General features: G+C 35.8%; 2 protein-coding genes and 1 long non-coding RNA gene across 5 annotated transcripts; 2 read left to right on the top strand and 1 right to left on the bottom strand.

Annotated features, from left to right (window-relative positions):
- Positions 1-737: 737 nt before the first annotated feature.
- On the top strand, positions 738-1,514 carry LOC117614299. The gene is made up of 2 exons (XR_004583852.1): positions 738-952; positions 1,052-1,514. It is a non-coding gene; the product is annotated as an uncharacterized LOC117614299 (long non-coding RNA).
- A 4,123-nt stretch (positions 1,515-5,637) lies between these two features.
- Positions 5,638-9,341, top strand: LOC117636264 (mitochondrial import inner membrane translocase subunit PAM16 like 2). 2 transcript variants are annotated; one of them, XM_034370720.1, is made up of 4 exons: positions 5,638-5,799; positions 7,703-7,749; positions 8,792-8,925; positions 9,013-9,341. In XM_034370720.1, exons 1-4 carry the CDS (start codon positions 5,657-5,659, stop codon positions 9,142-9,144), a joined length of 456 nt encoding a protein of 151 aa, XP_034226611.1. In that variant the 5' UTR covers positions 5,638-5,656; the 3' UTR covers positions 9,145-9,341. The 2 variants fall into 2 exon arrangements, with proteins under 2 accessions (XP_034226611.1, XP_034226612.1); XM_034370721.1 differs by having other exon boundaries at positions 5,644-5,799; positions 7,662-7,749.
- A 1,161-nt stretch (positions 9,342-10,502) lies between these two features.
- Positions 10,503-12,736, bottom strand: LOC117636291. Of its 2 annotated transcripts, none has more exons than XM_034370725.1 (3): positions 12,523-12,736; positions 11,804-12,177; positions 10,503-10,971 (listed from the first exon to the last, which is right to left on the bottom strand). In XM_034370725.1, exons 2-3 carry the CDS (start codon positions 12,158-12,160, stop codon positions 10,942-10,944), a joined length of 387 nt encoding a protein of 128 aa, XP_034226616.1. In that variant the 5' UTR covers positions 12,161-12,177; positions 12,523-12,736; the 3' UTR covers positions 10,503-10,941. The 2 variants fall into 2 exon arrangements, with proteins under 2 accessions (XP_034226616.1, XP_034226625.1); XM_034370734.1 differs by having other exon boundaries at positions 11,804-12,191.
- Between the last annotated feature and the right edge of the window lie 3,222 nt (positions 12,737-15,958).

A 15,958-nucleotide genomic window follows, 5' to 3' on the forward strand; every position in this document is an offset into this window, starting at 1 on the left:
AAGTCTCCTCCACCACCTTCACCCAAACCACAACCTCCATACTTGTACAAGTCTCCCCCACCACCGTCTCCCTCTCCTCCACCACCATACTACTACAAGTCCCCACCACCACCATCACCTTCTCCTCCACCTCCATACTACTACAAGTCTCCTCCCCCACCATCACCCAAACCACCAACCCCATACTATTACCAATCTCCTCCACCACCTTCACCTTCTCCTCCACCTCCATACTACTACAAGTCACTCACCACCAATTTTCACTACCTAAAACCACAACTCTCTCATAAGCAATATATTTACCTACCTCCACTACCATCACTTCTCCCCCACTCTATATGTTGCTACAGGTCTACTTTCTCACTACCACTACCTAAACCATAAATGCAACTTCATATTGTGTCTCCCCACCACTATTCTCCTCTCCTCCTCCCTCCCCACCATCTAGGTCACTTTTTTAAAAGTCCCCCCCACTCTAAACCCACACACTTCTCTTCCCTCACCTCCAGGAGCATACATCAGTCACCTCTCCGCCTTCACTTTGAGCCGACAAACATATCGTAGCATATATTTTGTACCAAGTTTCCAACACCACCATTCCTCTCCCTCCTCCTTCATCCTCACATTACCTGCAAGTCTCCCCCCTTTTACCGCCCCCCCCCACACACTCTCCTCCTGCCCCCTACAAATACATCTCCCACCACCCACCCACAAATACATCCCCCCACCACCCCCCACACCCCCTCCTCCACCATACAAATACATCTCCCCACCACCCCCCACACACTCTCCTCCACCATACAAATACAACTCCCCACCACCACCATCACCCTCTCCTCCTCCCCCTTACATCTACGAGTCCCCTCCACCTCCTGTGAAGTCACCACCACCACCGGTTTACATTTATGCATCTCCCCCACCTCCAGTTCACTATTAAGCATAGACCGATCATGTAAGTGAAAACCTTCGTTGTCTCTTGCTATCATTTACATTTTCAATTATCATCAAACCATTTTACTTTTGGGTTATTAATTTCCAATTACAATTGCAGGTTTTAATATAAACAGTGGAATAAAGGAAGGCTCCCAAAGTGGGAAATTGAGGCATCAAGCTTCCAATCCAAGTCCATTCAATAAGGGTCTGGCAGAAACTTCAATGATCTACAACATCAGCAATTCAGACCAGTGTGTTTCTACTTTGTTGGTGGCCATCTTGCACATGATTTTACTATATTCTTCAAGTTGGGAACCAAGCAAGATTAAATGGGAAAGTGGGTAATATTGGAGGGTTTAATTTATCAGCAGGGTCTTGGAATTAGCTTGGTTGTCACAGTTTCATTTTTCAGTATTCCCACTTGGGGTCTCTTAATTTGTGATTGTATAGTGAGTGCTTTGGCCTTTTAATTGTTTGATTGGCTTCTATTTATTGCGTGGAGAATATCATGTTTCTTGGCCCTTCCTGTGCTCTAGGCACTGATGAGTAATTTAGCAATAAAGAAAGACATTCATGTTCAATTTGTTGCTCTTACCTCGAATAATTGTTATTATCATACATTCACCTTCGAAAATTAAACCTAACCATCATCCCGAGGTTCTATTTTCGATTCTTCCTCGTCAAAGAAAAAAAAAAAAAAAAAACTAACCTCCTAATTGAGAAAAAAAAAAAATTAGACAAGTTACGCATTCCATTTACCGATCAATCACCATGAACACACTTTTCTGCAGTGGCAAAAAACAGAGGATCTAAAGTTCTAAAACCAGAAGATTTGCAGAGCCAAAAGAAGAAGAATAGTGGCTCGTCAGCCTTTTTGCTTAGTGCCTCATGCTTCTTGTCGTCTCTGCTAACGGGAATTTGACTCCAAATATATGACATGATGAGAATGGTACGTATATTATTGGGTACCGGGCAGGTAGCCTGCCATGTTAGAAAGTGGCTGCAGAGCAATGAACCTTAAGAGAGTCAGTGGGATTGTGGGATCCACACGACCCGTCGTCTACTTGGAAGCAGCCTTGGAAACTACCATATTCCAAAATCCAGTCACTTGGCCTGCCGAGATTAATAAACTTAAGTATATATTAAGCTGAAAATATATAACAAATAAAATAAATACAAGACAAAAACAAAACAAGTATTATTGAGAATATTGTTGGAGCCCCATCATGAAATGTTGTTACGTAGTTTGATTACAAAACCAAAATAAATGTTATCTAGTTTTGATTACTATTTATTTCTTCATTATAATTGATGAGTGAGAGAAAACCCAGTAAAGAAATAGAAATAAAAACAAGTATTATTTTTTACAAAATCATATTACAGAAGAGAAGAATTCGAGCTCAAAAATAAAAGGACGGATACACTATTCTGCTCAATTGGTACAACTCACGTTTACTTAATATTTAAAGCATTTGATAAGCACTAAGAAGGATATAAATAAATACAAATATAGAAAATATAATGGAACCTGTGTAATGAGCTTCTTCTTCTACAGGAGCAGGTGAATTAAAATGAATAGTTACAGCTGGAAAGTCCTGATCACCACCTGACAATCTCATAAGTCAAATGTTTGGGTTGGCCCACGTTGAGATTTATCTGATTGTCTTTGGTTTGCTTTTCCCTCATCTCGCAATGGCAAATGGTTTACGTACTTATGGTTGGTGTTGAAAGTTACGACTCAGGCTAATGGCTTTGCTCAACTTTTGCATCTTTCATGGGTCAAAATGTGCCTCTGAATGTTCTGGTCCATTTTCATGGTGTGCTGATATAATCCAACCTCACAGGCTACTTACTTTGTCTCTTATGACGAACATCATGCCGCTATTATTATTCTTCTGGCCTAATTGGATACAAAAGCTGTTGAATAGAGATTCAGACCAAAAAAAAAAGAGATTGAGATATGGAGAACAACACAATTTGAATAGTTTCCTTAAAGTGGCCTCACTCAATTGAGTTTGGTAACGAACTCTTGGCTAATCACTTTTAGTTACAAGCAGTCTTATCTATGACAACTTTTTCAACTTTTCTGTTCATTCTTGTAAAAAACTTTAATTGCCCCGGTTAGATAAGTCAATGGATTAATTGCTAGATACCAAATGTCCTCTATTGTGGTTGTAAGTCGCAACTGATTGTCCATCACTTATTGCTTTGATTGCTTGTCTATCAATTTTTCAATATAAGAGATGGATTTTTTAAGGTACTTCACTTTTGCATAGCAAGATGATGTGGTGAATTAGATCATGTGCTAGAAGGCATTGAACTAGATGATGACTCATAATTCTTTTTCTTAAAAAAGACAACAACTTTTTTGGTGCCTTGGGGTTTTAATTGTGATCCGATATAATAAAAGAAAACTTATAAATAATATGTAGAATGACCTTTAATTAAACATACTAACAACAAAATCAAACATCCCAGCACATATGTGAAATTAAATAGTAAGTAATAGCAAAAGAGTAAAAAATGAAGTATTAAAAATACAATAACGCTACGGGCACCAACTTGTTTACCAACTTTTGAATACCAACACATGTGGCACATGATATGGCAACCTATGTCATATGCCACCTCATTTATTTTAATTACATAATTTGTTATATAAATAAAATAATTTCACACCGAAAAAAGAAAAAAGAAAAAAGAAAAAGAAAAAAAATTCTTTTATTTATATAATAAATTATGTAATTAAAATAAATGAGGTGGCAGATGACATAGGTTGCCATGTCATGTGCCACATGTGTTGGTATCCAAAAGTTGGTAAACAAGTTGGTGCCCGTAGCGTTACTCTTAAAAATAAGAGACAAAGAAAAAGTTCTGACTTGTGTAAGTGCTCGTCCTAGTTCTCTCCTAGTTGTTCAAAGACTTAACCAAAGTCTTTGTTGTAAACAAGGGTTAATCGTTTTATTAGTCCATGGACTTAGACTTGATTTGCATTTGTGAGTCTCTCGATTTTCAAAATCGTTCCCGTGGTCCTTCAACTTCTGTTTTGTTAGGACAAATGGTCCTGTCATCAATTTTGTTAATTTTTTTGTTAAATGCAGGGCAAAATGGTACTTTTGTATTAAATTGATTAAAATATGAATAAAAAAACTGAAAAACTGAAAAATTAAAATTAAACTCTCTCTCTCTCTCTCTCCCCATGTATCCCGATTTCTACTCCCCTCAAACTTTATTATTGTTTTTTTTGTTGGTTTTTTATTTGATTTGATTTTATTGTTATTTTAAAGATATGATTATTTATTTATTTAATATAAAAATTCCATTTTACCCCTACATTTAACAAAAAAGTTAACACAATTGACGTAAGGACCATTTGTCCTAACAAAAGTGAAGTTAAAGGACCACGGGAACTATTTTGAAAATTATGGACTCAAATGCAAATCGGGTCTAAATTCAGAGACTAATAAAATAATTATATAATCTAGTTTATCTATATATATATTATTATATTTATGATTGAAATCTTACTATTAGGAAGGAGTAAGTTCATTTTTGCCAAGGACTTTTACTTATGGTTTTTGAAACATAAGTTTTTACAAATAATTTTTTTTTAAAATTATAATAAAGAGATAGCATGTGCTCCTAAACATATGTGATCTAATCTACATTTTTTAAAAGAAAAATTAGTGTATAGTGGTTAAAAACTTTAATAATTAGGATATCATAAATTAAGTATTTTGGTTTTGGTGAATGGGTTTAGAATTTTCTTTTGTAATAGGTCAGTCAATAAGGTGGCCCAGGCCCATTTAAATTTTGGGAGATTCACTATTATACCCAATATGGGGGCCCAAATTATAAAAATACCCTATATAAAATGGACTTTAGAAACACACCCAAAGCCCATTTACAACATAACAAAAAAGCTTTTAACTTCTTATAAATTACAAAACTGCCATCAATTTCTTAAAACAAGCCCAACCCCAAAATCTCATAAAAATACCCAAAGCACTCAATAGGGCATCAAAGTAATTTAATAATCAATATTAAATTCTATAAGGCTAGCTATCATTTTTTGGGTTTTTTTTGGGTTTGTTTATAGGAATTCAATTGTGTAGGGTTTATTTATAATATTAGTGCTAGAAATGGGTATATCACTAAATATCTCTTAAATTTATAGGAAAAAAGATTATTTTGCCCCTTTTAGGTTTAGAAGGCACCCCCACTGTCACCGTTGACCAAACCACCGTCTCTCGGCCCTGTCACGAGACCACCCCCATCCGACACCTTCATTTAAATTAATAATTAAAAAATTATTAAACACCATGCCATTTGTAGAGTTCAAACAACATCCACTATGCACAATTTGTCACTTGACCAACCAAGCTAGGACACAGTTTTTGCTAATCTTGGGCTTTTAACTGTAGGGGTCCTTGAATTTTATCTCGAGTTGCAATTGGGTTTTCAAACTTTTTTTTGAGGCAATTATGTCATCCAACTCTCTCATCCATTCCAATTGAATCATTCCGTCAATTTGGCCGTTAATTTAAGGGCTAAAACCGTCCGTCTAAATTAAAATATTTTAAATTTTATTTTTATAAGTCTTAACAATTGTAAAGCTCTGTTACGTAAAGGTGCACGTGTCAAAATGGTAGATAGGAGACAGAGAGGGCAAAGTATATTTGGCTACAGGAGATCCGAAGCCACACGAAGTTTTTCGCTTCCTATGGGCAAACCCATCAACCAAACATCAATAAAACAACATATGCGAAATTCTGAAGAAGAAGAAGAAGAAGAAGAAATTGGAAACCCTAATTTATACGGAAAAGAAGACAGACAGAGTGATCGATTTGATACTATTCAGCTATGGTATGCTCCATTTCCTCTTCTCTTCTTTGTTATTTCACGGTTCTCGCATTAATGTTCTGTCTAGTTTCCGAGAAGAAGGAAAAAAAAAAAAAAAAAAACTGGAAATTCAAACTTGTTGTGAGACTTGTCAAATTTCTGATATGGTTATACGTTAATTCAAACTTGAAGTTAGGCCACCAACAATTCAAGATTGTCTACGGTGTTTTGAGACGATATTTCATGTATGCAAATATGTTGATGTTTTTTCTTCCTGGAAAATTAGAGCATTGAGGTGCTTGATATGCTTATTATAGATGTTAAATCGACAAAAAAATTTCTTTTAATGTAAAGGAGAGTATATTTGTTTCCCAATTTAATTTTAATATTGGCGGGTTGATGGCTGGGTTGAATTCAAACTGAGTTCCATCCCAACATTAAGGTTTAATAATAATCCAAAAATTTGTCTACTTTTTATTTCTTGGCCATATTGAATTGTTAGTAGCCTTACTTTTTTTTTGCAATGGTAGAATAATAAACAGCATTTTGACTATCTCTTTAGACCCCTGGGAAAATTTCCAGAATCAACATATATGCCCATCCAGCGAAATGCAGTGTCTAGACGGGGAATTGTTTGTCTGAATGGAGTTTATGTATTTAGAATGTCATGATTCATTCTTAAGATCTTTAATCAGGTTACCGGTCTGAGATGTATGGTTCAAGGTCAATTATAGAGAAAAAACAATAGAAATGTGGTAAAAGATTGTTGGTTTGTGATCTGCCCATAAAATTGGGCGTTTTAAAATAAATGGGTTTTCATGATTGCATAACAGGCGTTTTAAAATAAATGGGTCAAAATTTATGAGTGTAAAGTATCAATACTGAAGTCCATTAGTGATCCAAAGTTCTGACCAGTTCTCTCTTTTGAAGTATTTGGTTGTGATATATCTTTTATTTTCTTTGAAGTCCTACCCAAATTGTGCCTTTCTTTGTTTGTTGAGAAACATTTTGTTTTTGGAGGAGGGGTGGGGGCGAAAACCAAAAGCCTTGTGAAGCTGTGTGATGGCTGTGATGGCTACTGTGATGGCTGTGATGGCTACTGTGTGGGTAGTGTGGATGTAATGAGATAAATGGATTTTCGAAAATAATAGGGTGGAAGTTAAAGGGTTCTGGGGTAGAATTAGCTTTTGTCCTTCTTGGTGTGCTTCGCTGAACTTTTAGGATATAAAATTTGTACTCCTTGATGCAGTTTGGAATTTGGAAGCCACCTGCCTCTTAGACTCTCTTTTATTTTGGCTTGGGATTTTGGGATTGCACCTCAGGTTTATTTGGTCACTTGTGTGCTGTTTTGGTTACACACCTGGTTTGCTTTCCACTGGCAAGCTTGTTCGCTATGGCATGTTTTATAGATATAGAGAAGATTAGTAAAATCTGTGATGCTCATTAAAGAAACAAAATTATTATTTTTTGGTAGCATTGACCATTTTTGTTGTTTTACTTGATGCACTGTTTAGAAGAAATAGTTTCATAGATGATCATGGTTTAGGTGAAAATGTCACTGGTTGCTTTTGAACTTCCTTTTTCCTCTGAGAAGCATTTTGGTTGAGTGTTTAGTGACATGCTGATAGGAATAGATGGAACAAGGTCAGAGAGTTCACTATCACAAATTGATTTCGTTTGATTGTGTTCATCAAGTTTAGTGCGTGCATGCTTGCATGAACATGTGTGTGTGTGTGTGTGTGTGTGTGTGTGTGTGTGAGAGAGAGAGAGAGAGAGAGAGAGAGAGTCAATGCTGGAAGCATTGATTTTGAAATGACATTAATTTCTCTTGACTTCATGTTCATTAGATTGTCTACTTTATGTCATTTGCTCATACATTTGTGCAGGCTGCAAAGATTCTTGCTAACTTAATTGTGATGGGTTCTAGTATAGTGGCAAGGGCTCTAGTTCAAGCATATCGTCAGGCACTTCAAAGTAAGTTTTCTTTGGTCATGGTAACTCAATGTGTGGCTTGTAATTCTAGCATAGTTTTTTCTTTTTTGCAATATTATATAGCTGATTTGGTAATCATGCTTTTATACTGATTCGGTAAGTTACTTTTGACTGTTGTGGCTCATGTAGTTATGTTTGTTTAAGGTTCTAGCTCATCTAACAGAATGGTCCCAAAATAGAACAAATTAAAATAGTACTAGTTTCAGTTATCTATTGAATTTTGAAAACATTTAGTATATATTTGTCTGGTAGTCCTATACCACAGGTAGATCAAGAGGTTTCTGATCTATCGGGAAATTAAAATCTCCAAATGGTCTAAACTTTCTTGAATTGGGCTGGCCTATTTTATCTAGTTTTCACAATGCGAAAGCTAATTTTTGCATTTGTTTATATTATTATGATCTCTTTCCGATTCTATGTTTTAGTTGAGCATGACATGATGATATAGGAGGAAGGTGAAATGGGTTGTTAACGCTGTGAGAAAAAATATGTGGTGGCCTATAATAATGGATTCAAATGGAGATTTTGCATGACTGATTACAAACTCTGATTCAGATATGCTTTAATAAGTTCACTATCTGTTGGTAACAAAGTTGCCTGTGATGTTGGGGAGAAATAGAGGCCAAACTGTTTTGCAAGGATTTGCTGGAACTTCAGAAAATTCATTGTTTAAGATTTGACCTCCATCCCTGAGGAGAAATAAGGTGCAGCTCAAATAACCACATAGCCAAGGAAATTGTTCCTGTACAGATTACAGATAATAGTGATAAACACTCGCCAATGTTGGAAAAAAACAAATCAAAGGGTGTATTTAGGTACTATTGGTCCCCTTCTGCCCTTTACTGTCGTGACCTGGGTTAGAGTATAGATGTATGCACATATTTAAGTACTCAACATAATCTCAGGAGACTATCTATTTGGCAGAGCTTAGATCTAATTTGTTTTTCTTTTCCTTGCCCCAGCTAAATTTCATACCAACTTTAGATGCACTGGCCCTTATTTAATTATCTGTGGTGTCTTGTAGATGCCTCAAAATCAGGTGTGGCTCAAGAAACATTACAGAATGCTGTTCGTAGAAGCAGCAAGGTCATGACAGAGCAAGAAGCTAGGCAGATTCTTAATGTCTCAGAGACAACCACTTGGGAGGAAGTTATGAAGGTAAATACTTTCCACATTTATATCTTGTTTACCGTCTCATATATGCATTTTGAACAGGTTCTGAAAATTCTTCTTAAACCTGTGCAGAGATATGACACTTTATTCGAAAATAATGCCAAGAACGGGACCTTTTACCTTCAGTCAAAAGTTCACAGGGCCAAGGAATGCTTAGAGGCTGCATATCAAGACAAAGGTCAGGGTACGGGTACCCCTAGTTGAGAGTATGGTTGTAATTCCTCCAATTTTTGCCCTTTTCATTTATTGTATAATTAGTGTTCAGGCCTAATGGCCCGAAAGATTGAAACTGTATACACATGTTCGTTTATCTCATCCCCCTTGAAATGCGAGAGTTTGTTGAAGTTGTTGTGTTCACATCTTATGTTTGATCAATAATAATAATAGTAGTTGGGTTGGAATTTGCAAAGTGGTCTTAGACGGAGGGCAGGCTGAGGCCATCAAGCTTTTTTGTTTCGTGCTTTGGCCAAGCTAAGCTGTCTAAATGGACAGAAATTATACTCTCTCCCAATCCAACTGTGTGTTTTGTTCCTTTTTTGTACAATAGAAAAGCATCTGTTGGCCGACTTTGATTGACAAGTCACAAGTTTGATCAGTTGTGCTCTATGATTATGCTTTAGCACCATTACATGTGTTGCTATTTAGATCCCTTTATTTATTTAGTACCCTCTCATTTTTTTGTCTTTGTAAATTTACAGTTCGCTTTACTGTTGCGATAAATTTGAGAAACAAAAACAGAATATGAAAAATTATGGGCCGTTAGGTACCATTTTTAGTCGTCATTTTCCGTTTTCTAAAATCAGAAACAATGAAAATATTCGTTCGGTGAGTTATTTTAAACAGAAAATCAATTTCATAAAATAGATTCAAAATTGTGCCTTGAGTTTGAAAACGTCAAAATGTGTTTTCAAGAATGGGGGATTCACTATCACTAGTCCAAAAAGGGTCAAAATTGGGGACAGTGGGATGTCATGCAACGTTTTTTTAAAGTTTAGTACCCAAAGTTCCAATAAAGGGTCAAAATATAACGGGAAATTTTGAAATTTTTCTATATTTTTGAAGTTCAATGAAGCAAGTTTGGCATTATTGTGCTGTGAAAATAACCACTGTCAGATTTGCTGTGAGAGAAAGTAATTTGACGTTTGGTAAATTTTTTGTTATAAGTGTTGTTGGTACTAATTCCCGTATAATCAGAAAATGATTCCCACATAATCATTAAAACTAGCGCCTCTTCGAAATTAATTCCTGCATAATCAGAAAATGAAAGCACCTTATTAGCTGATTTCCCTTATAGTTTTTTCTCACATCAATTTTTAACAAGAAGTTATTTTCTCGTAGTTTAGCAAACGAGCTGGGCTTCCCAAATTTTTTTTAAAAATCACTTGTCACCTAAAATAAGCAATGCCAAACGACCACTTACACTAAAAACTAAAATTCAAATTCCTCATGTTAAAAAACTTCCCTTCCAAATGAATTTCAAGATTAAAAATAAAAATCTCATGTTAATCTGACGACTAAATTTGTCGTGATGAAACATAATATTTGATAAAAATTGAAACAAATAAAGGAGAAAAATGAGGACTTGAGACTAGCTTTACCAATTATCGAGTATGATTACAAAAATAATATTGGTTGAATTGTCTAAAGACAAGATAGAGCTACTTAGCAGTCCATCTATTCAAATTACTTGCCCCGATTTTACTTGCTCTCTCACTCGCAGGCCAGAACAATGTTATAATGGCTGTAAGCTCCAACAAAAGTGTCAAAAAAACGAAGAAGAAAACATGGCTCCTAGCATCCACAATTCCTACTCCGAGGATTCAACCTCTACTAAATGTATCAAATGCATCTACAGTGAAGCAAAACCGCAACAAGACGGGATTGTCTAAAGTGCAACTCCAATACAGTATTCTCTTTTCCAAATGAAACGCCGAACTGAAGTCTAGCAGACTTGACTATACAAGCGCTCCCCAGTAATCTGTGTGATCAAATGGGAACAGATTACTGCTTTTTCTCTTCTGCTTTCCTCGGCTGAAAGAAACGACGCATAGCACCATATAAGAGAAACAATAGATAACAAATAAATCCTTCTGGGGCTTAAGCAGAAGGAGCATTTAGTAATAAGATAACCAAAAGAGTGGTATTCAATCCCCCTATCTAAAAGCAATGGGGGGCTGCAGATGCAAAAGGCTACAGAATAGTCTTTCAATAGCCACAGAGGCACACGGACGCATACAAAACACCAGAAACATAACAAGCAGGAGGATTCTGATATGATTCGATATGGATTTTGATATGAACAGGTGAGGCAACTACTAAAATTCGATATGATTCTTTAGATAACAAATCCCAACATCCCCATTTCCCAACTTCTTGCTTCATCTTACAAATATTTGCAGGCTAAAATATTCAGTATTTGTAAACACCAATGGTATTTGGTGCATAAGACGCTAATAACACCAATTGCAAAATATGAAAATTGTGATAGTTTTATCCGTATAATAAACTTTACCTCAAAAAGGAGAAAGAAAAAAGAGTGAAATGAGATTTGGGAGGAATAAAAAATGATAGCAAAGGGATCATTGTGCACATAGCAAGCACAGCAATAGCAACAATGGTAATTACACCAATAATAAAAATTACGTAATAAAAAGTTTCAACAGTCTAAAGATTCAAAGCATGTAGTTACTACAAGTCAACAAGAAACAGTGCCAGTATGTACTGAAAAAACAATAAAATCGGATCCAACCACCTTTTCATTCATTGCATGTTAGATGTTCGACGGAGTGCCACACTGCCAGTTCACCCAAAAGAAACCAGCAAAAGCAAAAAAGGATCAGAGAAATGTAAAGCCTTTACGCACCTTGGTACCAGGGGCCGGTTGGTGGAGCTCCTCGGCGGGGATAACAACGGGCCAAGGCTCACCAGCGTCGCGGAACATCTGCTCAGTCTCGAGGCTCTGACCCTTTTCAAGAATCATGTTCCTGATGTCCTGGGCGGGAGTGGCGGTGGCGTCGAACACCTCCTCGACTCCGTTGACAAAGGTGACGGTGATCTTAGGCGGCTCATCATCGGTTCGGCGCTTGACTTGGACAGCGCAGGAGGGGTTGGACTCCTTGGCCTTCCGGGCATTGCACTGTGCCAAGAACTCCAGACACGAGGCCGTACGTGGGTCCAAGGCATTGAACTCAATCCTCACCCTTGACAGGAACTTCAGCATTGTGTTTGTTTCTTACACTGATAGAGAGACTCTAACTCAGCATTCCATGGATACACAAACAGATTTTGCCACTTAGAAAATATATGAACAGATTCAATGAAACATACAATTTGAAGCCTAAGAGTTCAATGCAGTTCAGAAAACAGATTCAGTGGATACACAAACAAAGCAATACAATTGGAATTCAATCATATACCAAAAACAGATTCGATTTCTATTTGTTTCCATCAATCATATTACAAATATAACCCAGAAAATCCACAAAAGCACAGAATATAGTCATCACCTGAAATTGCCCAAACAAAAGTCATGAAATAAAACCCAAACAGAACTGAAAACTGAGAACGAGTCGACGAGTTTACCTGAGAACGTGGTCGGTGGCAGCGGCGCACGAAGATTCACCTGAAGTTTCGAGACTGGCCGTGTGGGTTAGTCTAGTATTTACTAATTAATAATTTAATACCCATCGGAGGTGAAATCGTTACTAGATGGAGAGTGGTGAACAGAAAAGGTTTTATGTCCATCTCCTTTTCACTTTCGGGATTACTTACTGGTGCCCGAAAATATGAATTTCATGACATATTTACTTATCAATAATAGGAAAGGGGAATCGGATAAACAACTCTTTCTAGTTAATTCCATTTCTGATTTTAAGGGTATTCAATTATAGAATTTGTCGTTTAACTGATATAATCTTTTTATATATAATGTGTTAGTAAATTCAGAAAAAACTTGAAAATTAAATTATTCTCATGCTTATATATTAGTAAACACATGAAAAGTTGAAATTAGAATCATTCAAATACACATTACTATAAGTAAACATGTCATCAATATTTTAGTATTTGATGCATCGGTATTCAACAAATTCAACTTTCAAAATTTGATTAGTGTAACTATTTTCTCCTATTACTAAAGCATACATATAGTCATCTAAGACCATCTCAAGGCATAGTGTCCCAAACCCAAATTTTAGGACCCTAAATAGTGACGTGGATGGTCCTAAATGGTTTTTTCTTCCAATCCCTAGTCCTAAAAATTTGGGACCCTAGCTTTAGTAATTGTTTAAAAAGGGTTTTACTTTGATTTTGTTTTTTGATTAACTTGTTTCTAGTTAATTTAAGTTTAGTCCATCCTTATTTATTTTTAAGAACATTTTAACTTGCAAAAACTTCATGAAAACAAGCAGAACACATAATGTCTTCCAAAGAAATGCCATTAAACCCATAGCCACTTATTGGGCCACTTGGATGACACAACTCAAACTAAACTACTAAAATGACTTTAAAGGAACTCTAACCTTCTAACGTGGGACAAATTTCAACTCAAACAATGCTTCTAAAGTCAACAATTATTCTTGTACAAATTACAGATAATAGTAATTAAGACTCGCAAATCAATGCCCCCAAAAGAATCAAATATTCTATTTGGGTGCTATTGGTTCTATATTGCTAACATGTTTTATGTCATACTTTTCTGCTCTTTCCTTCCTTATGCACATATTTAAGTACTTGAACATAATCTCAGGAGTATCTATTTAGCAAAGTTTAAATCTTATTGGTTTTCTTTTCCTTGCCCCTGCTACAAATCATACCAACTTTAGATGTCTGCACAGGCTATTACATATTTATCTGCATTATTTTGTACAAGCCTGAAAATCGGGTGTAGCTCAAGAAACATTACAGAATTATGTTCATAGAAGTACCAAGGTCATCACAGAGCAAGAAGCTAGGCAGATTCTTAATGTCTCGAGAGAACCACTTGGGAGGAAGTTTATCATGGTCTCATGTATGTATTTTGAACGGGTTCGGAAAAATCCTTCTTAAATCCAAGTTCAAACCCTCTTCTTCACAAAGTATATTAATTTAGAGTAATTTAAACTATCGCTTATATAATTAGTGCAGAGATACAACACTTCTTTCGAAAATAATGCCGAGAACGGGACCTTTTACCTTGAGTCAAAAGTTCACAAGGCCAAGGAATGTTTAGAGGCTGCATATCGAGACAAATGGCCTGAAAGATTGAAAGTGTATGTGTATGTTTAAAAAAGGAGGGCTGGGATTTGCAGAGTGGTCTTAAACGGAGGGCTGAAGCCATCTTCAAGCTTTTTGTTTCGTGCGTTGGCCGAGTGAAGCCATCTCCAATAGAAAAAAGCATGTCTTGGCCTACTTTGATTGACAAGTCACAAGTTTTAAAAAACACATGTGCCATTGATCACTTGTGCTATATGATTATGCTTACCACCATTACAGATTTTCACTATATAAAATACATTTCTTAGTTGTGTTGCTCTTTAGACCCCCTTTATTTATTTAGTAGCCTCTCTTTTTCTTTTGCTTTTTCTATGTAAATTTCATAATTTGCTTTTACCTTGAGAAGAATTTGAGGAACAAAAATAAAATATAAAACATCACTCTTTTCCTCCCCAACTTTTTCTAAAAGTGCATTTGCCTCCTGTTGTAGAGACATCTTGTGCACACCTCGACAACAAGTGACGAGTGTGCCTTGACATTATTTTATATATACAAATGATATTGGTTTAAGGGGATTCGAACACAAGATCTCTCTTACCCACTTGAGCTACAAACTCTTTTATTGCGCCTTGGACGTCTTTCAACTATGTTGGTTGTTGGGTTTTATTTTCGTTTTTGTTTTTTGGAGTTTTCAACAAATTTTAATTTGTAAAGAAAATTGAAATAAGAAACATAATGATTTTAGGGGAAATAGTAGTTTTATGACCAAAATCCTTTCTTAATATTCATTAAAATAAGAAATATTTAAGTTTTAATGTCATCCATTAAAAAAAAGTGGAAATATATTCTATATGAAAGTTTAAGAATGTTCCTAGAAACACTTGGTTTCACCTGTCTTCCATTCAATATGTGCAAGCGAACCGCGTTAGCAATAGAATAAGATTTGTGTGTTGATGATATGATGCTTCGCAATCGCAAGGGATTCTATTTTGGACAATGGGGGACATCACAAAATGGCACTGGCATACATAAAATATGAGCTGTAATTTCACCCTGGAATAATTTCATTATGAGCTGTGACAGCCCCCATCTCTCTCATCATCATCAATTCTTAATTATTTTTATTTATTTATTTATTTATACAAGCGATATTAAGAGAACGAGAACGCGTTTAATTTTTTTTTTTTGTCGATATTAAGCAAAGAAGAATGGGTGCTGGCTGTTTAATGGTTCTCTTTTTGGCCACTTTTCAAGGTTGTGTAGAATATAGTAGAAAGAGGCTTTTATGCCGGTTGCTTATCAAATAAAGTTTTGAGCAGTAATTGAACACTAAAGAATTATGACCAAAAAGGTCAAAAAAATAAAAATAAAATAAAGAGAAATAACGTAGGGTGGGCATGATAACCGGTCCACCGAAATATCCAAGAAACCGAACCGACACTTAGTGTGATTTTGTTTGATTACCAACACAATTTTTCTCCATAAATGTGTCAATCCGAACCGACATCGATTTGATGGTTTGGTTCGGTCTGTAATTTGAGAGCTATAGTGTGCCAAACAGGTTTATGTTCAAACTTAAAACATAACGTCTTTTTATTTATCATGGAATTTCTAATAAATGTTAACAAGTGGACGATAAGTATTGATGCGAATTCCTACAATCAAAAAAATTGAAAAAGTTCAAAATTATAAGTAACATGGGAATTCGAACTTGTGAGGTTTTTCACACACACATGTACACTTTCAAAGTGACATGAGAATTCCAATTTGAGACTACCGGTCTACTTCTTAAATAATAGACTAGTGATATATCGTATTCTAGTTT

Source organism: Prunus dulcis, chromosome 1, assembly GCF_902201215.1.
Source record: "Prunus dulcis chromosome 1, ALMONDv2, whole genome shotgun sequence".
Taxonomy (NCBI): Eukaryota; Viridiplantae; Streptophyta; class Magnoliopsida; order Rosales; family Rosaceae; genus Prunus; species Prunus dulcis.

Bases quoted from the DNA above. Each gene is read 5' to 3' on its own strand.
- LOC117636264 (XM_034370720.1), top strand. From the start codon at position 5,657: ATGGGCAAACCCATCAACCAAACATCAATAAAACAACATATGCGAAAT. The intron at 5,800-7,702 runs GTATGCTCCATT...GATGGGTTCTAG, and splicing joins TTTGATACTATTCAGCTATG to TATAGTGGCAAGGGCTCTAG. The intron at 7,750-8,791 runs GTAAGTTTTCTT...GGTGTCTTGTAG, and splicing joins ATATCGTCAGGCACTTCAAA to ATGCCTCAAAATCAGGTGTG.
- LOC117636291 (XM_034370725.1), bottom strand. From the start codon at position 12,160: ATGCTGAAGTTCCTGTCAAGGGTGAGGATTGAGTTCAATGCCTTGGAC. The intron at 10,972-11,803 runs GTGCGTAAAGGC...CGTTTCTTTCAG, and splicing joins AACCGGCCCCTGGTACCAAG to CCGAGGAAAGCAGAAGAGAA.